General features: G+C 39.7%; 2 protein-coding genes across 8 annotated transcripts in view; one reads left to right on the forward strand and one right to left on the reverse strand.

The window, feature by feature from the left end:
- ALG6 (ALG6, alpha-1,3-glucosyltransferase) overlaps nt 1-6,894 on the forward strand; it is a 32,218-nt gene extending 25,324 nt beyond the window's left edge. For all 7 annotated transcript variants that reach the window (XM_025191173.1, XM_014525379.1, XM_025191175.1 and 4 more), the window contains 7 exons: nt 835-970; nt 2,779-2,864; nt 3,494-3,578; nt 4,774-4,844; nt 5,193-5,261; nt 5,419-5,617; nt 6,389-6,894. In XM_025191173.1, the coding sequence (XP_025046958.1) occupies nt 835-970; nt 2,779-2,864; nt 3,494-3,578; nt 4,774-4,844; nt 5,193-5,261; nt 5,419-5,617; nt 6,389-6,586 (844 nt within the window). In that variant the 3' untranslated portion in view covers nt 6,587-6,894. The remainder of the gene's footprint in view (nt 1-834; nt 971-2,778; nt 2,865-3,493; nt 3,579-4,773; nt 4,845-5,192; nt 5,262-5,418; nt 5,618-6,388) is intronic.
- Nucleotides 6,895-9,325: 2,431 nt separating this feature from the next.
- The window catches only part of ITGB3BP (integrin subunit beta 3 binding protein), a 52,864-nt gene continuing 40,240 nt past the window's right edge, over nt 9,326-21,949 (reverse strand). Inside the window, exons 8-9 of the mRNA XM_025191176.1 lie at nt 15,097-15,150; nt 9,326-10,908 (exon numbers count right to left, since the gene is read on the reverse strand). Of these exons, the coding sequence (XP_025046961.1) occupies nt 15,098-15,150 (53 nt within the window). The 3' untranslated portion in view covers nt 9,326-10,908; nt 15,097. The remainder of the gene's footprint in view (nt 10,909-15,096; nt 15,151-21,949) is intronic.

The following is a 21,949-nucleotide window of genomic DNA, read 5'->3' on the forward strand; positions in this document are numbered from 1 at the left end:
TCGCCCCAGCATCTCAGCATTCACGAGCTGTGCCTGGCACCTCAAGGTATGTAGAAAAAACATATAAAGCTGTGTCCATGGCTGAATCGCTGATTCTCCGAATATGAATTGAATCTTCAGATTCAGACAAATCAAACTGGGACAGTGATCTGAATCAGCGAATTGAATCACTGCCCCTCGAATTGGGCCAAATCTGAATCGAATACTGCCCACTTCTCACACCCCTAGTGTTTAGAGTGATTGAGTTCTGCCTGCTCAATCAATACGGTTTTTGGAACGATTGAGTTCTGCTCAATAGATATGTTCTGGAACTGATTTGGCTGATTTAACCTGGAACACAAAATATATTATAAAAAAACCCGTTTGCCCAGTATGGGCCGTATGATCTACAGGCATGCTCAGCGTGGGCTATGTTCAATCAGTTTCATAGTTGGTTTCCATGACAGTACATGCTGTTTTGGGCAGCCATTTAATGATAGACACTGTATTTGAGGTTTTTCTGTATATGAGTATAAGACAAGGGGCTTTTTCCCATTCTGACTGAAAAGAAAAAACCTCATCTTATACTTCAGTAAATATGGTAAATGAATGCCTGCAGATATACTCTATTCCTAATGGATTTCTTGTCACTTACCTTAAGATGCCAGCATGCTTTTTCTGTGGTATTGGTAGCAATTTCTACTCAAGTTTGTCACTGTTGGTAACTTCATGCACATTCAGTTGTATATTATAAAATCTGCTTTAAGCTTTTAAACTCTACGAACGTGATGTTTTTCATATTATCAGCTGTATTTTTGTCACCTTACATTTTAATTTAAACTATTTTTATTACAGATTAGTGCTGTTAATTAAAATAGCAGTTACAGTGGTTGCTGCTTTTGCGATGTGCTGGCTCCCATTCTGCACAGAAGCGGAACAAATCCTGCAAGTACTCAGAAGACTCTTTGCCATTGACCGAGGCTTGTTTGAGGCATGCATGCATTTTATTTTTCTTTGTAAATGTTCTGTATTCTTGGATCCCTTGAGAAACCTTGATCATGACCTTTGGGGATTTCACGTGGAAGACACACCACAGACGTAGTAATCTGAGCTGGCTTCTTTGGCAGTGATTTCTTGCCAGTTATTTAATCCAACATTTAACCCCTTGCTCAGCTGGCATCTTCCAGGATATTATATGAGTAGGCAACACTTATCCCATCATCAAACCCATACTCAAGTCATGCATTTTTCCATTGAAATAGATGCCACAGTAATTGGCAGCATCAGAATATGCAACCTTTAACTTAACACCTTTGGTGTCTTCCTTTTTAGTTAGCATAATACTCAGCTCTAGTAAAAGAAACTTTAATTTACAGACAGTGTTTTGCATACAGTCAAAGACTGGCTTTATCTAACAGTAACTGCTTTCTGCACAATTTTTTCCCCCAAAAGATGCACCTTGCAGCTTTAACCTTTAGAATAGATTCAGAACCCAGCTTTTCCCGAAGTAGAAACAAAACCCCAGTTCACTAATACATGCCTTTCCTGGGACTTAGAAAGCTTTATAGAACCTGGGTTTCAGTGACTGTCATTAGTATAAATGGTTTGTTTTACAAAGGTAGTTTCGGCCAACAGTTCTTCACTAGATGCAAATGACTGCATAACTTGCGGTATGTTTGTTCTGGAAAAAGTAATTGAGGCATTTCATTTAGGTGCAGCCACTGGATTATTTTCAGTTCTTATTTGCTAGCAGCTTGTTAAAAAGTAACTCAAGCATGGGAAACATGGGAGATACAGAAATGTACAAACCAAAATGCCGTTGGTCACTGTGCACTTTTTACCCAGTGCTATGTTTAAAAATAAAATCTGTAAATGTCAACAAACAATGCATCTGAAAGAGTCCAAGGATTTTGGTCTAATATTAGCCCAACTATTTTCTGAGCTGAGTAGGGGAGTGACTGACTTGGATACTAATCTAGATAAAATGAGAAATTGTCCACGTAAGCAATGCACAGTAAGTTTATACTGAGGGGCGTGTAACAGGCTCTTTGAATTGGTTCCCATTTACAGAAGCAGTAACAAATGCTGATGGTTGTAAAATCTTATTGACTATTAAGTAGGCGTCTTATGTGTTTGCTGGTGCTGCCAAACCCTCTGTTCACTTGTAATCCTCAGCAAATTTGAAGAGCGTATTCTGTATTGCTAGTAAGCATCCAAGGAAGATGGCTCAGTTGTTGGTGCTAGTAGCTTTCTTACCGTTATGTCTACACAGCTGTGATTGAAGCAGCTGTTTAGGGATGAGTTTCATGAGCATGATAGCTGTAGTTACAAATTTAATTTTGAAATTGATCCTAGCACAACTGCTAATGTCTTTAGACTTCTTGATTTATTAGTAGTTAACTCTGTCATTGCTAGCAACCAGTAAGCAGAGCTAAATACACTCAGGTATGTAATAAAATGTGACAGCATATAGATTGTCTTCACATTTGGAAAAAGTTTCACGTGCTATCATTTAATCTAAAATTTCCCAGAAGCAGATGTTTTCAGAGCTTTATTTTCATAAAGTGCATAGCATTATGAGCTAAGGCTTAAGACCTCTTGTGTTTAAGAAAATATTTCTGTTATTTTAATACACATTTTAATCCAGTCTCTTTCAGCCAAGATCAGACTGATCCAAATTTTTCTTTCAGCATATGACGCGTGCTTATGAATTATTTTTTTTTGGTAAAGTAATAAAAAATCCTCTTATTGTTTGAACCTCAAATGAAAATGGATGCAACTCACTAATTAACTTTTCAGGATAAAGTAGCCAACATTTGGTGCAGTCTAAGTGTCCTTATAAAGATAAAGAACATTATTTCACCTCAGACTCAGCTTAAACTCAGGTAAGAAAGAGCTGAATGGCTCGATGCATAAGATTGTGGGGGATTTTAAGAGCACGGGGCCCAGTGGCTTTCAGTGGGACCCAGTGGGACTTATACTCTTTAACTAGTGAGGTGCTTGTGGAAATCTCACCCACAAGCTCTTTAGAAGAATTATGAGTGATATCACGTTCACACAGGTTTTCAAAATATTGCATGTTCCTAGTGGGTATTTTATTCTCAGGTAATGCAAAAAGGATTAAAGACTTTTCCCATGTTTGAGCTTATAATGGTTAACATTTAATGTTAATGATTTTTTAATGATTTGAAGAAATGAATTAGTTAAACTGGAGACATTAGGTGTGTGCATTTTTTCCCCTTATTTCTTCAAATGTTTAAGCTTTTGGCAGTATTGGTTTCAAATAGGCAAACAGTTCAAGACCAGCTTCGTACTTTTGTGAAAGTGCTTGGGTTGGTGAGGGCCAGAAATTGTTCTAGTTTTCAGTGGTACTTCGCAATTTAGTACACATTGAAAATGGGACTTAGGTTTCTTAATCACTTTGCTGCTTTTGAAAATTTTATCTGAAATCCCAAAAGAGAATTTTTTATATAAAAGGATGAGCCTTTTATTTTTTTTTCTTGAATCCTTTTAGCTTTGCTTTCACATTCCTGAGCCTACTTCCTGCTTGTATAAAACTAACTCTTCAGCCCTCTCTCAGAGGATTTAAATTTGCTCTGGTAAGTGTATATTTTTAATTGTTTCTTATTTTAACTCTACTGTAGTGTTGGAGCATAACCAACAGATTTACTTGAAATTGCCACAGTGCGTAGAGTAGAGGAGTTGTGCATGCTGTGAAATGTCACTTTGTATCTGCCGAAGAGACTGCTTAGAAAGCGTACAGCTAGCAGAGTTTAATATCAGAGTCCTCTAAGAGGACCTGACTAGTGCTCTTTAAATCTCAGGTCCTTTCCCTTAGCTTCAATTTTCCTTATTTAATGTTGTATTTTATTATTTTCCTCTGAAGAGTGTTTGGAAGATTTTGCACACAATAAGCTTTGTATAGATTTGAGACTTCTCTTCTATTTTGTTTTGTTTCCAAAATGATATTTTTTCTTAATACACTGGCTGCCAAATTCAATAAAAATCCCACAATACTCATTGTAGCCTCATCAGTAGTTTGAAAAGGGAATGATACTTCTTTTTTTTTTAATGTTTGCTTATTTTACTCTGCAATCTAATATCATTGGACATAAATTGGGTGTGTTACCATGATAGGAATGCAAAATATGTTTTCTCTGAAACCCAAATCATCATACTTAGATATTGCTAACCTTGTAAGCAGCGGATTGATTTTGTTTAAAATAGTGATTATTTAGATAAGTACTGCTTATGAATTTATCATACCGGGAGGGAGGAGGGGTAGCATTGAGTCTTCCAAAGACGTCTTCTAATTTAATTTTTATTCAATATTTTTTTCTCAGTAACAAGCATGTTGCTATTTAGTTACTACTTAGGTACACACAATTAATGCAGCATAATACAACTAGTCTTCAACTGCACAGTTACAACCTAGTACAGCCCATGTTGTAAATATTTCTGTTGGAATTATTTGTAAGAATAAAATTAAGCATGGGCAAAAGTCTGCAAGGTTCAGGCTTAATGATATGAAACACGTTCTAAATACTGTGGGCCAGACTCTCCAGTTGGTTATGGATACACATTTATATACTTGTGCCTCCACCTGTACTGAAACATGTAAACTGTACTGCAGTTGAACATGTTTAATACAAATTGGGTACATCTTTAATGACATCAACTTTCTCATGCTGCTATCAGCCTTTACATACATTTGACCAATGGAAAAATTAAAACCCTGTGCTTTGCATTTGAGTTCCATGTATTAATACCTGGTCTACCTTTTACTCTTTTAAGGTTAGTTGTGCATTGTCATTCTTCCTATTCTCCTTCCAAGTACATGAAAAATCTGTTCTTCTAGTATCATTGTAAGTAAATTTTTTTTTTTGTAAGAAATACTTTGTCACCTCCCTTCCCAGCTTGTATGAAATTGCATGCTTTTCCTTGATTTAAAAAGTTCTGGGAGGGGAGCCAGTTATGTTAACTTTAGGTCTTTGGGCCAGGCTGCCACTATTAGTCCTCCATGGATTCTGCCCTGCCTGGTGCTGAGGGGGAGGGTGGTAGCACATGCAAAAGTCTGAGATAGCACATAGTGCTAGTGGGGAGTTCTCCTGGTCAGTCTGGCCTAAAGCAAGTAAAATTTTGAAACGTGTTTGAAATAGCTAGCAGAAGTGTTGCCATCACAGGATTTGCCAACCTGTCTCTCTTGATTTCAGACCAGTCTGCTTAATCATAAATGAAATCCCATTCATGGCTACATGGTTTTTACTTGTATCAACTTTCAGGTAAGTCATGCATCATTGACTCTTACTCTAGTATTGTTCTTGCCTTGATGAAAGTAAGTCCTAAATGTATCCCCTTTTACCTTTTTAAGGTTACCCAAAATGCAGTCTTATTGGCTTATAGCCTAACTTACTTCTGGGTGTACTTCTTTTTTAACAGCATGTTGCCTCTTCTGTTGAAAGATGGCCTCTTATTGGCCTACATTGGGACAACATTAGCCTTTCTTACAGTTTGCACAGCTTCTTTTTCAATATTTGAAAAGACTTCAGCAGAAGACCTGCAGCTGAAATCGTTTTCCCTTTCCATTTGGGGATACATTCCTTGGTTAAAGCCATTCCCAAAGATTGTTAAGAGTCTGGTAAGTAACTGTTAAGTGTTCTTATTGTATTTTTGGAATTGTTATAATTCAGTTTTATGCCTGAAATCATTCACATTAGTCTGGCCTTATCATATGTATGCCATGGAAAAGATTCTTCTTTGCACACATTTACTTAATGGGCGTTCCATGAGAGCCCCCTCTCATTTCCTCTGCCCCTTTAAGCTAGTAATAGCCTCTGAACTCCTGTATGTGATGCTCCCCCAACTTCAAATGTAAATCTTGCCTACAGGCTCATAAAGAGTAAGTTTAGGAAGAGAAAATAGAAGGGAGAAAATCCCATCTCTCCTAGATTTTTCCATTTTCTCCCAGTAATTACAGTTGGACCTCTTAGACTGGTGAGGTTTTTTGGCACAGGGACTTTCTTCATACTTCTCTTTTCTAACTAGTACAAACCATGTCTTTGTATTGGATTTGTGCTGTGCCTACCATAGTCGTGTCCTGGGCCATGGTTACAGCAAAGCAGCTATTGAACAGTAAAAGACCCTGTTCCAAAATATTCCTGTATGAAATAGAAATGAAGAAAGATAGTCTCCTATGATGCTTTATTTGGAAGTGCTTGGCTTGACTGTCTTTGCATCAGCCTTGAAAATGGCGCACAGGATGCCAGTACAGATACACACTGTATTTTCTGAGATGTCAGCCATATATAGAGGATGAAGAATACAAAGCACCTTAAGTAGCGAGAATAATCACTTACTCATTTGACACTGTAAATCAATGTTAACTCGTATATCATTCTTTATCTTCCAGTTTCTCGTCTCAATAACTCTGATGGGCGTCCTCAGTTTAATCAGCGCTACGCTGAATCCTCCACAGAAGCTACCAGATTTATTCCCAATATTTGTGTCTGTTGTTTCCTGCTTACACTTCTTAATCTTCTTGATGTATTTTAATATTGTTTTACTGTGGGACTCCAGAAATAGTAGAAACCAGAAGAAAACCAATTAGTTAAATCCAAACCTGTAAAAAATTCAGGAATAAATTGCAAAGGGACTGACTATTTTCACTGAATTATGTCATGCAGCTAAACCACTGTGTGTTTTAGTGCACTTCCCAGGATCTGATGTAAAGCAGGATAGAAAATGTTTTGTACTGAAACACAAATAAGTTGTTCATAACTCTTATTTTAAGGAAAAAGAATTGCTGTTTCCAAAGAAGGTCTGAAATTTAACTTGGCCTGTTAGTCTCCAGAAATGTAATACTTCTGATGTTGCTTGTAAACTGAAAATACATAATTAAAAGACCAAAATCTTGAACCTGAGCTAGCAGTGCCAGTTTATTTTAGCAAAGCCCCATAATTAATTTGCTAGTGTCAGTTTTACACATTTCCTAGCATGAAATGTGTAAGTGATTCAAAGTAATATAGGTGAAACAATAACTCTTGGCTGTTACTTCCAAGTGGTCTCTTGCTGGCCTGGTTTGATTACATAAATTAAACTTCCTTGCACACTATTTCACTGTCCTCCATCATTGTTTCATATGATATGCTTAAAATCATCAAGGCCACTTCACTAATAGCCATGGCTCGGTATCATAGTTCATGCTAACGTGACCATCTTATTCTGACATTAACCTCTACACCAGCTGAAGTCCATTTTTACTTTAACAAGAGTTACGGGGTGCTCTGGTTGTCATTACTGTTTTTCCTCCATATCCTCTTTCATAAGGACAATGTAATTTACTAACCGTACATCGACTTAGATAATTCCATCAATTTTATGACCTAAATGGAATGGTTGGTCTCGTAAAATTTGATAAAACTCCATCTTCTCTTCGAAGAAGTTTAATTTTAAAATATATATATATTGTTGGGTAGAGTCCTGTATCATTAACCACAAGCTGGACTCCAATTTCACAGCACTTAGGTGACAGGCTAAGAAGTTCCATGGAACCTTCATTTAAGCTATAAAGTTTTGCTGAAGGCATTACAAAACTGATTAATCAATCAGCATAGTGTGCTGTACACATGACTTCCCTGTCCCAACATTTTCAATACATCACACACAAATACGTGTTCGTTACTAAAATACAAAGCTGTTACCTGGGGGACAAGGTGCCTACAGACAACTTGAGGCTTTTTGCCCAGAATGGGAGAGCACCTCTTTTCTCCTGTCTTCATACCCTGAAGTATAGTCATCATCTTGTTCCTAATGCTGACAGTGTCCAACAATACTCAGTAGATTTATTAAAATCATTACCAGATACTGTCTTGATTTAGTTCCTATCTTACTACCCAACTGAGATCAACTGAGTTAGTAGTTGATGCAGGCTGCCAACAGATCCCTGCAGATATCACTGCTTCAGTTTATGCTGCTCACGTTTAGCTGAGGTCCCACAGAAACTAAGATTTTACAGTATTCTTTGTACTGGGGTGTCTAGAACCCTGAATAGATATCTAAATGGGATGTAAATTTAGGAAAATAAATTAGTCAGGCTAATTGGAAGCTGAGATGTCAGATCAAATATCTGAAGGATTAACTAGATTTTTCAAAAAAACCCTCCCTTTCATTTGGAATCACTTCCAGGTTGAGTGACACTTATCTGAATGACACACAGCATACCACCTCAGTACACTAGTAGTTTAAAGGACACAAATTAACACATTAAATAATCATGCAGATATTGCATGTACTGGAAGAAAGCAGAAGCCATGAAACTTTGCATGGTAAGTATAGCCCAAAGGAAAACAAGGATAAGGGCAGAATTAGGGAGAAGAGTTAGTCTAGATGCTCTCATTTGTAATCATCCTAAGGAGTTGACCATCCCTGTTTAAAGATCACTCAGCAAAATACCAAACTGTTGTTGACATTAACACATTCTACGAGTGCCCTGCTGCATAGCAAAACGCCACGAGGGTGTGTATCAGCTGTTCTAGGAACTTACTTCCAAATATGTGAATTATGAGTTCACTTAAATGAAGTGTCTATCAGATAAGTTTACATTTCTTAATTGAAAAGGACAGTTTAAGACAAATTGTCTCTCAAACAAAAAAAAATCTTTTCAACAAGTAATTACCAATGCTTCTAGAAGCCAGTTCTATTTTTGTATGGGGGCCTAAGACATTGCTAATTTGTAATTATATATGTAGAGAGAGAGTGAACTTTACCTACAGTACAGTTTAATTCAAAGCTGTAACACTAATCTTTGCAGAAGCCTTTAACATTTTTCTGAGGGAGCTGTAATGATAATTATCCATGATTAAGGCATGCAAGCTTTCCATCCACAATAAGGTCTTTTATCTTTTTTAAAAAGCATGGGTGGAGTGGGCATTTATGTGTATTAAGCCACATAAATAGGAATCATTGTCTATAGTAGCTCTGCAAAATAACACATGCAGCATTCTGTCCAAATAGAACTGGGTGAAACATTGCCAAAAATGAAGGTAGTGCAAGGGACCTCTATCCTAGCTAAAAGAATGTGTAAAACAGCCAACTAAGATGGAAGAGAGTAGAATGGTTTCACATTTCAGTTGGTCTCTTTGCTCTTGTGCTCATCACAAGATCAGGGCCAAGTGCTTCCCACCATACAAAAACATTAGTTTTGAGTGTATCTCTTTTCTTTGTCCTTCACATGGCCTCCAAGGGTGATAAAGTGAGAGTCATATGATCTACCTTGTGTAGAACTGGGAAATGGTTCTTAACAGACCCAGCTGTTTCTGAAAGGCAAAAGTTTAGTGTATTCAAGAGGTCAAAGAAACAGTAACTGCTTTAATAACATCACACATGCAAGTAATATCTGGACAAGCTCTTAACATAACCTTGCATTTCCAGTTTTTTCCTTAGAACAATTATTACCAACACTGAATATTCCAACTTACGGCTGTTAAGGTACAAATGATTATTGTTATATAGTTTTAGAATTGCTGATGGTCTCTCCTAACTTTGACGGGTACTTTTACACAGGCTAAATATTCAAAATAAAATTTTCCCGGGGAAAGAAAACCTCACACTCCCTAGCTGATAGAGCTATGCCAGCAAAACTTCTTGTACAGACACAGTCATGCCAAGAGGAAACTGTTCTTCCTGGCTTCAGTCTTTTGGGGAGGTGGCAAATCTATGCTGACTGAACTGCTTTTTGTCAGTACATACTGCACCTGGACTGGAAGCATTTCTGGCTAGGTATGGCAGTACAGCCTACATAGGCCAGACAAGCTTAAAGGTTGGTTTAATGGTGTTCACCCAGTTTGAAAAGCAGGAATTTACATTGGTGGGAAGGACAGCATTCAAATTTCTGTATCTTTTTGTATATCTCACAATGTACTTAAGCAACATACTGGCTATTGCTGGCTGTACAAATTTGGCAAATGTCTAACAAAAGGTGGTAGAGAATTTTCAGGGCAATCAATCAGATGGATCAATGGATGAAAATAGCAAGCTTGCTTTTATAGCAACTCTTCCCTTGTTCTTACTGCAGTATCCAAATTGGAGTAAGTTGCTTACTATCATTCATCAGTTAAGGACTCACCTGTTTGAGAAAAAAAAATCAAGGAACCAATTTGGATACCTTTATTAGCACTCTATAATATTTCTACATGTAGAATAGAAATAAGGTCATAAGTAACTAAATGTGAACATAACACAGATGTATATAGTATACAGAGTAATTCCTAACATGATCTAGTTTTCTATATCATTTGATCAAAAAATATTTGTAAAGGCCACATGTGGGGTATGGAAAGCATTTGCTGAAAATGTCATGGAACTGGCACAACTTCTCTTAAATGGCATCTTGCTAACGTTTGGGTGGGCTGATGAACTGCATAAATATAGCCCTACAAACTGGCAAGCAGTCATCACAGCTCATGGTAAAACTGGCATCCATTCCCACAGAAATGGAGCATATCATTACTGTGAAATTTTCAGTCGCTCTGAAGGCCTGGGAACCAGTGTTCATCCCTGAGCATACAGTTTCTTCCTGACCAACTCTAAAAGCAGATTGCAGCCTGTATACCAAGGCAGAACAATTATTGTTTGTAATGACTCCACACAGAAAAAGTTTACATTTATACATCAGGAAATCTACATCAGTTCTTAGTACAAACACTTGCATAAAAGAGCCATGAAGAACTGTATTATTTACATTGAGATTATTTTGTTGTGCACATTGTAAAGATTAAATTAGATGCCAGAAATTGTATCTAGATGTGCACCTGCCTCGTGCAGTGAGCAATCCTTAACTGGCATTTGCTGGGGAGATAGATTTACAGTCATTTCTTCTCTCCTTTTAAGTTCAATCTGGCAGATGGAGAACTCTGGGTTGACGCATAATGCCTGTGTGGGGTTAAAAGAATAAAGTGATCAGCAATTAGATATCAAACCTAACCATATCCACACTTAAGAATCCGCCCAATATTATCTTCATGATGTAAAAATATATGAGAAGGCAAAAGAAAATGAAAAAAGAAAATCGGTATTTCCCTTAAATTATGCTACGATGTTTTCTATGTTGTAATTAGTTTTCTTCCTGAAGTGTTGAAAGTTACAGTAGGCAACCTAATGCTCACAGCTGTTGAAAGCTTTTTCACCAGATTTGTCTTCTGCCTTACACAGTAAGAATGTGGAGAGGCTGTATAAGGTCTCATAGAGTAATGTGTTATAAAGCAGTCAAAGAGCGTCAAAAGACTCCAGCCTTAAAGACATGAGTATAGATTTGTGGCCTTTGGGGTTTTTTTCATGGAAAATCTGTGGGTCAACTGGCTCTTAATACCACTGAATATGAATATGTAGAATAACCTTTCTAAAGAGCAAGATACAGTTTCATTATTAATCAATTCCCATTAATTTGTAAATAAATCCATATATCTAATGATAAAAATGTTCTACTAGTTTGTGAAATGTGATACCTGAGCAAATTGTGTTCTTAGGCACAAGCAGTACTTTGTTGAGTGAGAGGGTCAGTCTCTAACTGGGTGTTTGCTTATGTTACTGGAACAGGAATAAGCAGCCAATGAAATACCAGAATTTCAGTACCTGTCCTGAGGTTTCTGTTACTTTAAACTGGTATAATCACTTGTCTGTGCATGTCCTGAGATTCCAGCTGGAAGCCTAGAGACCTAACTGGGTGCTGGGTGCCATGCTGAAGTTCAGGTACCTGAAATTTAATGACTGCAACATCTACTTGATTGGAGCAAGTCCCAGGTCTCTTATGTAGATCCAGCCCTTTTTTTTTAAATTAAAATCCACCCAGTGTAACCAATCAGTCACTAGCACTACCCACAAATAAGAACATTTCAATAGAAGACAACGACAAGCACAGAAAATTTCTCATACAGCTGAGGTCAGGACAAGAGGAAGTACATGCAGAAAGATTCTTAGGCTGCGTCCAGACAAGCATGGACATTTGGTTCCCCAGGGACAAGCAGCAGCGCACCTAACACTGCAGCTACTTGGCCCCAGGGAATGCCCATACCATGCATGCTTTGGTGCAGGGCAAGCTACCCCAGGAGCGATAAGGGAAGCTGGGGCCAGCACTGTGCTGGCCCCAGCAGCCTTACCTGGGTTCCTGGGGGCCTTCCGGGGCTGCAGCTGCAGTGATCGTACTGGGCGGAGCCTGGCCAGCAGCCAGAGCACGGCTCTGGGCAGCCTGGCTCTGCTTTTCAGCTGCATGCACTGCCTGCATGTGCGCTGCTCCGGTTTTTTTTGATTCCTGCATATCCAGAGGTAAAATCCGCAGGACAAAAACCCCCACAACTGGAGCAGTGCATGCATGGGCAGTGCGCCCTTGTAGCGCAGAGAACAGCTGACTGTGCAGTATGCGGCACTACAGACATGTCTGCAGCACCACATACCACATGGCCACACTAATTTGGATGCAGCCTTACAGGTGAGGTACAGATGTTTGGGGAGGTTAGATCACATTAAAAATAGCCACCTGATCTAATTAGTTTGCCCAGGAGCAGACTGTATACTTAACTAGGGGTACAGACAGAAGTGACAATTTCTTGCCCAATATGGCCACAGGTGCAGACAGAAGTGACAATTTTCACCTGATCTGGTCGCAGAAAGCAGTTTCTAGCTGTGACCAAACACACGTGCATGGCTGCAGACAGCTTCAAAAAAGGCTGACGGGGTGAAAATCTGACTCCTCATTGCATGAGGTATCAGATAAAGATGTTTCAAAATCTTGAGTCTTTTGTAATGTGTCTGCAGAGCTCCCAGCCTGTCACTTCAGAATGGGAAGGGCAAAAGAGAGGGGAGAGTTCATTCTGGGGGTTTATCAGCCTCCTGGAGGGTGGGGCAGATGTATTGGAGTCCCCCTTCCCTGCTGGGGGGGGGGGGAAGAAGAGTCTCCAATTCACTCACCCCACCCTTCAGCACTGGCTAGGGAGCCCCCAAAATGAGCTCCTTTCACTGCCTTTTGCCCCTCCTATTCTGAAAACAGCGAGCACTGGCAGAGAACCGAGCTGTTGCTATGGGAACCTGAAACAAACAGTGAACGTCTATTTGCTCTGGGATAAGGCTGTAACTTAGAAAGCTCTGCACAAGTCGGTCTGAGTTACAGCCGGGAGCTATACTTCTGTCTGCACCCAGAAAGCAGTTCATATCTGTGACTAAACACAAGTGCATGGCTGCAGACAGCTTCAAAAAGGCCGATAGGGTGAAAATCTGACCATTCATTGCATGAGGTATCAGATAAAAACGTTTTAAAATGTAGCATCTTTCTTAACTTGTGTCTGTAAAGCTCCCAGCCTGTCAATGTTTTCGAATGGAAAGTGGGGAAAGGGTACAGAGGGAGTTTGGTCTGGGGTATTTCAGCACCCGCCCAGGGCATGGGAAGCTCCTATTCACACCCCCCACCCTTCAGTACCAGCTGGGGAGCCCCAAGAACAAGCTCCCTCCACTGCCTTTTTCCCCTCCCATTCTGAAAACAGCGAGCCCTGGCTGTTGCTAGGGGAACCTGGCTGCAGGCTCCGAGTCAGCAGCTACATTCCCCGCCCCCAGAACCAACAGTGAACTTCTGTTTGGTCGAGGGTAACCGCTGTAACTCGGAATGCTTTCCAAAATTCGTTCTGAGCTACGCTGTCTGCACCCTGGGGATCTAACTGCAAACTGTACAGAAGTTCAGGAAGTTTAGATCAGTCTAAAAATGGCAGACCTAATCTAAGTTAACTGTACCTCTGAGGCAGCTGAACTGACATCAAGTCAGTTGAGACTGATCTAACTGAATTTCTGTAGTTTCCAGTGCAGCCACTACCTACCTATTTTTAGTCCCTTAGCTCCTTGCCCCTCCCACAGACAAACAACCTGCCTTCCCCCATGGACCAGCTTCCCCTCTCCCCAAACCCCCATCCCACAAGCCACTCCTGGTGCCAGGAGCCAATTAAACTAAGAGTGGGGGGAGAGGCAGGCAGGATCAGGGGTGGGAGTTGCTTTGACATGGCTGGAAGGGACTGTTAGTCTGGGGAGGGGTTGGGGGGCTAAAAATAGCCCCTAATCCTGGGGAGGGGGGGGAAGAACCACCACCCCATCCCCCCCACAAGCCCCACTGATCCTGCCAAACCCTCCTGGACCCCACCAACCCCCATGTCTACCCTGCCTGTCCCAATCCCTCCAAACCCCACTAGCCTCCCTGATCCCCACCAACCCCCTGCAGACCCTGCTAGCCCCCCTGATTCCCCCTGACAGACCCTGCTTGTACCCCCATCCCTCCCGTGGACCTTGCTTCTCCCCATACTCTAATCCCCTTGCAGAATTTGCTTGCCCCCTCCACTCCCCACCAAGGACCCCGCTTGGCCTTCTGCATCCTGGCTTACTTTAGATCGAGTGGCCGCTTTTAACTCAATCTAACCTCCCCCTAATCTCCCCGAATGTCTGTACATAACCTTAATGAGGAGAGTGTATTTCCTGCACGGACATTACTAGCCCAACTGCCTATGGAGGACCACACACCCAACAGCTTTACCAATGGGTTCCAGGGAAGCACAGTCCTTTTGTGATGGAACTTCTGCAGCGGACAGCAATCCCTTCCTAGCAGCACAGGCCACAGTGAAGAATGGTCTAATCTATTTGTTCAGGAGAGCAACAGGCAGTTGTCTTCAAGATATCTCGTTAACAGAGTTGTTCGTAACATTTAAGGAGGTATAAATATGTTCTGACACTCAAACATTCCTATCCTTTTAGTCATGCATACCTGTCCACGTGTGATGTGCCTGAAAAACATTAGAGATGGACCTTGTTGACCTGGACAACCCCTACTGTACTATTGTCCAATGTGATAGATGTCTGTGGGTTTCATAGGCATCAACTGGTAGAATGAATCACTGGCTGTTTAACCAGTAGATTTATTTTTTGCTACTGAGGTAGTGGTCTTAAAAATAAACTCAACTATACACTTTAGTACCTACAACCACTTTGTAGAGATTGTTCTACAAATATTTTGAATAAGTTCTGTCCTTGTAATTACAGCATTTGTAAACTTTTAATTTGTGCAGCCACACAATGATGTAAAAACTTGCTTACCTCAGTCAAGGAGGGACTTGAAAAATTCATAGCTATTACCAGGCTGACTGTACTCTGCAGATAAAACAAAACTCAGCTTTCACAAGCAGAATGATGGTGGATGAAACCAATTTTTAAAATAAAATCTTCAAATCAACATGCTGTGACAGTAAACATACATTTAGTATCTCTTGTTAAAATGGTAAACAGGTATTTCCAAAGCATGCTTGCTATACACATTTTAGTTAACCCAATAACTAACTTTCTCCCTTTAAATAAAAAAGGCACCAGAAGTATAAATTAAAAGCTGTACAATACATGATGACACTCGCTCCAGAGAACCAGTGCCAGGGTGCAGAGGAGCCTGCAGGAGCGAAGGTGTGGGCAACAGCCTCAGCTACATGCATGACCATCAGAGGCAGAATTGAGAGTAGATGGGATCAGGGATAGATCCACAGTGGGGACAGGGAGTGGTGGGATCAGGGCAGGAAGTGGGAGGTGGGACAGTTCTGCCTTTAGATAGATCTCAGCAGAAGAAAAAGGGCCCCTTGATCATTGCTGCTGGTCTACATTAGGAACACCTTGTGTTATATCCCATGAAATCTGTTTAGCCACTGGATAACTCCTCACTTAGTTTTTATCAATTAGTAAGGTCTGCATGTGGATGAACTAAGTCTATATGTACCCACAGTAATTTGGATATATGCAAATTACTAATTGGTATGTTTATTTTGAACCTGTTTATTTCAAAGTTGGTATTATTTGGTCCCCTACGTTTTGAATTAATGAGGCTTTACTGTTACAGCCGTCTCAAATTCTTCCATATAATGTCTTTTGCTGTCAGTTAATAGAGACCACCATTTTTGAATGGCTTATGTCAAATGTAATTTCTGGCTAAAAAGTCATTACTTTGAATAATTCCTTTGTTTGCCCAAATGCAGCCTTTAGAGTCCAAGCGGAGTGTGTGGGGGGAACACATGCGGAAATCAAGCAATGCACTGCACACAGTTGAACAAGATATCCTGACAAAATAGTTAAGTCAACTAGGTTTGTATTAAGCTGCATTCATTGAAGACTTTCCCTTTGGTGTCTCCACTGGTAGCATATTTGAGAAAATAACCATATTTATTATCCCCTTCATACATATGGTATTAACAGTTTCTCATTCAAACAGCCAACAGAAATACAATTTATTACATGTTCCCCAGATGTTCCCATGAGTTACTAAGCCTATCATAATAGTTTGATTAAACATTTCTCTTCTTTGGGAAGCTAACAAGAAGGTAATCAGTGGCTCTAAAAATAAAAATTCTCCACTCTTTCACAACACCTTTATATGCACGATCTTGAGTACGAATTATTTTCCCTTTAAATAAATACAAACCATCATCTCACAAAACTCATCTAACCCTCAATAAAGTAATGTTGTGTCTGACCACTGCAGCCAGAACGTGTTGCCTAGGCCATCCCCTGCCACCAAAATCCTGTAGGCCAGCCTACAATTGGAGGTGGCCAGAAAGGACAGGACAAAAACCTCATTTTGAAGCAGTGGGGGGAGTCCCCTACTAGCCAAAGCTTCTGACTGCAACACACACATAGACTGTAAGAGGAAGCCAGACTAAGTTCCCCTGACCTGGAGATCACATTTCTCTGGAGTTGGAGTTTACAGGGTTGTTGCCCAAGAACTAGCTCAAGGTCCTGCCCTGATGCCCAGATAGGATGGCAGGAGTTTTCCTACCTCCTAGCTCCCAGCCACAAGCACAGTAAAGGAACAGGATCTTTCCAAGTTTTGCCTATTTTCCCCACTTCCTTACGCCCCCCGGGGTTTTTTTTGTGTGTGGTTTTTTTGCAAGTTTGACTGCTCTAAAACATTTACAGATCTAAAAAGGAGAGAAAAAAAATGTTCACCTGTCAGGTGATATAAAACCGATCTTCTACTAAATGTGCAAGAATAATTTTTCTCCACCTCAACCACAGTTAAAACCTTCAGTCTATTCATTACTGTCTCTTTATAGTATTTTTATTTAATAAAACCTATTAAGACTACCATACAAATCTCTTTACTTATGCTTTTATCTTTTAACTGATCAATTTTTATATTGCTGACATCCCTTCTTCACCATTTGCTCATTTAAAAATTCATAGTATATGAGCTATGTCTCTGGAGAAAATGTCTATAAAATTTGTTACAGCTGGCAAATGTGTATGAGTCAGTGATAGCACATGACTAAATGCTTCACAGAAAATAAAATTTGTTTCTGTAGTAAGCAGAACTGTTTAAATGTTATTTATTTTTATGTTTCAAAGAAAATATATTGTGAAGTGCTGCATTGATTTAATACGCAACAATGTCTGTGTACACGCTGTACAAGGAAAATTTATGAAACCTTTGCACAACTCCTTTAATTGAATTTTCCAAATCTCTCACCACACACAAATAATCAATATCTTCTGCAGAGAAAACCAGTCAGAATTATTACAGTCTTTCTTTTCAATTTTGTTGTCATCAGCACATACAGAGCACCTGGATATTTGTAATGTCTGGATAGCAAGTTATTTACACCTCTTAAACATATAATTGCTACTAAGTGAGTCCAAACTAATGTTTCTTTTCTTTTTTTATTTAAAATAATTATTATATTCCTGGGAAAAGAGAATATTTATAGTCAAGTAGGAGTTGCTATATATAGACATGTTGTAATGAACCCATACTTCTTTTTAATTTTTCATTAAGCTTAATACACTAAAGTCTAGATCTGCCAGTTTTTTAAAAATCATTGATTCTGAAAAAGGAACATAAGAAAATAGAATATAAACAAAGGTGTGAATGTTCATGAATAAATGTAGTTGATACCTACATACAGAATGCAAGCTGACAGTTCACTATGTATATATGTCTGAAGCCTACAGCTATATGTCTCATGTGCATTTCTATATCTGCCACAAAAGTTAATAGCTTAATATTTCATCTACATAGCACAGGATGTTAAATCACCAAAGAAGTTTGCAATTTGTCCCCCTTCCCCCCCAAAAAAACCTATCATGCATATAACCTCAGACCCTGATGCTTTCCAAATTTCAGGTTGTATTTTAAAATATATACTCTAGTGCACAGATGTAACACAGTAAAAGCGGACCCTTCTGGGAGAAAAGCGTTCTTACAATAGGGTGAGGAAAGCAGCAGGGCACTATTTATGGGGCTGAAGAAAAACTGTCCACAGTGGTCTCTCTCCAGTGGACAAGTTTAGATTCTCACTTGGCTCAGGACAACTTGTATAATATGAAAGGTAATTTGGATTAACTTTGAGTGTCCCCTAGTGTAGACAAGCCTTCTAAAAAGGGAGGCTCAGGCAGTTCTTCCATGAGCTGCTTCTGCAGAAGCACCAAGGCCAGATTGCCTTCTGCGTCTGTGTCAAGGAGGAGACCAGCAGGAGACCAGCTATGGTTTCTTGCTCCTGGAGCTATCCCAGGTCACAACACGTCGCAGCAGTCTAAGGGCCCACTCCAACTGGTCACATCAGCTGGGGATTGCTGGAGGGGAACCTACCCCTCAGATTCTCCTTGCCCATCATACCCTAATGCTGTGAGTAATTAACCTAGATGCCAAACAAGAGGAAATTCTCAACCATCAGCTGCAGTCTTTTCCCCAGTTCCTTTATGTCCCTGTGGCAGTGATGAGGGATAGGCACAGAATCCTTACTAAAACATCTTCTCTCCAATACCTAGTGAAGACACACATAGAGACCATGGTGCAGCTTTGTTACCTATCTGATTTAGACAGCCATCGTGTCTCACCCCAAAAAGTACTGATAGGTAGAGTCTTTAATCTACTATATAAGGCTGCCTTCCCTTCAGCATCACTGTAATACACCTGAACAACATTTCTAAAGACTTCACATCCTATTTCTGGACCTTCAGAAGTACACAGGAACAAGTTCTTATTCACTCAAATCTTGTATCCTCTTAATGCAAACCTTCCCACCCTTTCCAACTAGGCCTTGCCAACACTTCTCAACTTAGCTGGAAGGAGGATGTAAGAAAAGCAGTTGGGCACCCCTGCACTGTTGCCTTGTTTGTTCAGAAGCCAGCTTTGTTGTTCTAGACTAGTGGTTTTCAACCTTTTTCCATTTGCAAACCCCTAAAAAACATTTGAATGGAGGTGTGGACCCCTTTGAATTGTAAGTGTGGGTAGTCACACATTTTTGATTGACAATAGTTCTCTTTTGCAGGCCCCTTAGATAGTCTGCAGACCCCCAGTCACTATTCTGGACCATTAAGTAGGGAGATCAACTCAGAACAGCCATTTCAGATACCTGGCAAACAGAAACCATAGCCACTACAGAAAGCCAGTAATGCAGAGTCTCCATATAAAGATCATCTATTAGAAACAGACCTGTAAGAATATTCTTCATAATCTCCAAGGTGGATGTCTGATACTAGAAGAGGCCGATGAAGAGATCTGTCAAATCTTTGCTGGAAAAAATATCTAAGGTTTAACTGAAAGACCTTGGTCAGTTTAAAAAAAATCTTCCTCCGCTTAATTACAGGAGCTTCTTCCAAACATTACAGGACAGTGGAAAGTTCTCCAGCTTTCTATGAGCAACTCTCTCACAAACCAGGTCATCAGGTACTAGTTCTCTCTAGAAGAGAAGGATGTGGGTTCCTGGGGCAAAAATACCTTTGTTAAAGCCAAGTGGACTGGATCCAAAACCAGAGCCACCTCAGTCAACTAGAGGCCAGGAAAGCAGCACATTTTCAGGAGACAAAAGATCCACAATAGGAATTTCCAAACACAACTGTAGGAAGGAAATGCTATCATTCCTGCATTTCTACTTACTCTACTCACAGGATTTACTTTTTACAGAAAAGGCAGCAAGATTTAGGAGTAACAAGGTTCTTTTTCACCTAGAATAAGGCCCTCCATGGCAACTCTGTTAGGCGACATGGTTTAATGGTTTACAGATCAAATACAATATAAACTCTACCCTTTAACAGACAACCAGCACTGGTCTTGAAATACTGGTATGCCATACGATTATGAGAAGATACTCCTCTTATCCAGTAGGTTCCTGCACTTTGCATTATTTTTGGTTTCTATGGGGACTCAGGATGTAGCCTCATATACAACAGTAGTCTTCAAGGCAAGGAGGACTAGCACAAACATCCAACATCCACCTTTGCAGTACTGACCAGGAAAATAAAATGGAGCCCTTGGGTTGCTGAGTGGCACCACCAGCTTCAGGACGGCAGGGGCACAAAAGCAACAAGTTCACATTTGTTTTTCTCAGAACTTAAATTTAATAATGTTTGGAAATGTTTTCCTTTAAGTCTGGGAGGTCCCACAGGCAACACAGTACCTTTGTCTAAAAAGTCATGATCAGATCTACATTGCCTGAAGCAACTGAAAGAAAGATCAGGAGAAACAGGAAGGTCATAGTTGGCGGCCAAGTTAATGTACTAAACAGTCTCTCATTGGAAGAGTGATCCAAAACATTTAAAAACAGGTTTTCAGATGAAACAGAAAAAAGTTGAAGCAATTTTAAGTTTGACTGGTAGAGAAGATGAGGTTGTAACAAACAGGGCCCTTTTGCCAGCTTGAAATGCTTTTCAGATTTAAAGGGTAAGATTTTCCAGCTAGATTTTTTTGCTTTCGGAAAGGTCTTGCTCAAAAGACATCCCATATCTAGGAGACAAACATCGTATCTCCCAAGATAAGCTGGGTACAACTTCAGCGTCCTTTTGAGTTTTTGAGCAGGTAAAGGCTGCACGTTTGAATTATATCAGGCCTGTAACCATTGCTGATTGGTGATGACTGATCATTTTCATGAGTTACAAGATGACCTAGCTGGAGCAGCTGGCATTGCTAGCAAGAAAATAAGTTATCCATTCATAGTTAGACTCTTCTGGCATACCAGGTTTAACAAAACTGAGCTGAGGATAGAAAACATTAGGAAGACGTTGGACACCTGCCCTTTCCATTCTATGAGGCACAGCAAGAGTAAGGAGACCAACATTAGCATTGGGCACCTGGACAGTGGTCTCACATAGCTGCACATGTCTTTCAAATGTAGTTAAATGGAAATCAGTTAAAAACTTTGTTTTTGGTTTTTTGGAGAGCCACCACTATATGTGGATGGAAGGAAGGAAATGGCTCCACTGCCATGTAAAAAATGATGTAGGAATAAGAATTTCCTACTGGTGCAGGGGAAGAGAAATCATAAAAAGAATGACTCTGTTTGCCCACCATCTTGCTAAGATGAAGGTTCAGTTTTCTACTTAAACACAGGATATGACCTAATAGTTCTGAAAGTTGAGCTTCATAATACTGCAAATATCAGATTATCTGAAAATATTCCTTATTCAGTCTGGCAGAGCACAACAGACTCACTCATAACATTATTCATTTTAATGCTGTGCTGTTTTTCTTTTTAGGAATCAGAGAAAGTATGAAAATGTTCTGCAACAGCCAGCTGAAGTAGCTTCACTGTTCAGAAATTTCTTTTCAATACTTCAGATGCTCAAACTGTTAAATTCTCCTTTAAAATATGCATAGTGCAACCTACACGTTTATTCTCAGTGCACATAAAGCATGTTCTGGACTGCAACAAACTGACTAGATTTCATCTCTTGGCAGCTGCTCTACAGTTTGCTTACATTCTATTCAAAAACATTTTGTTTACTGTAAATGCTAGTCATGGACAAACAATGATGCCTTTTTTTATGCTGGTCACACAAAATGATATACTGAGTCCTACATAATGCTGCCCATTGACCAAGGAATGTTCTGTATTAAGTTGTTTTAAGTAGAGGTTGTTTATGTAAAGTAAATAAATTTCATGCCTTACCATGTGATGATAATGTGACATTCCATCTG

Source organism: Alligator sinensis, unplaced genomic scaffold (assembly GCF_000455745.1).
Source record: "Alligator sinensis unplaced genomic scaffold, ASM45574v1 scaffold558_1, whole genome shotgun sequence".
Taxonomy (NCBI): domain Eukaryota; kingdom Metazoa; phylum Chordata; order Crocodylia; family Alligatoridae; genus Alligator; species Alligator sinensis.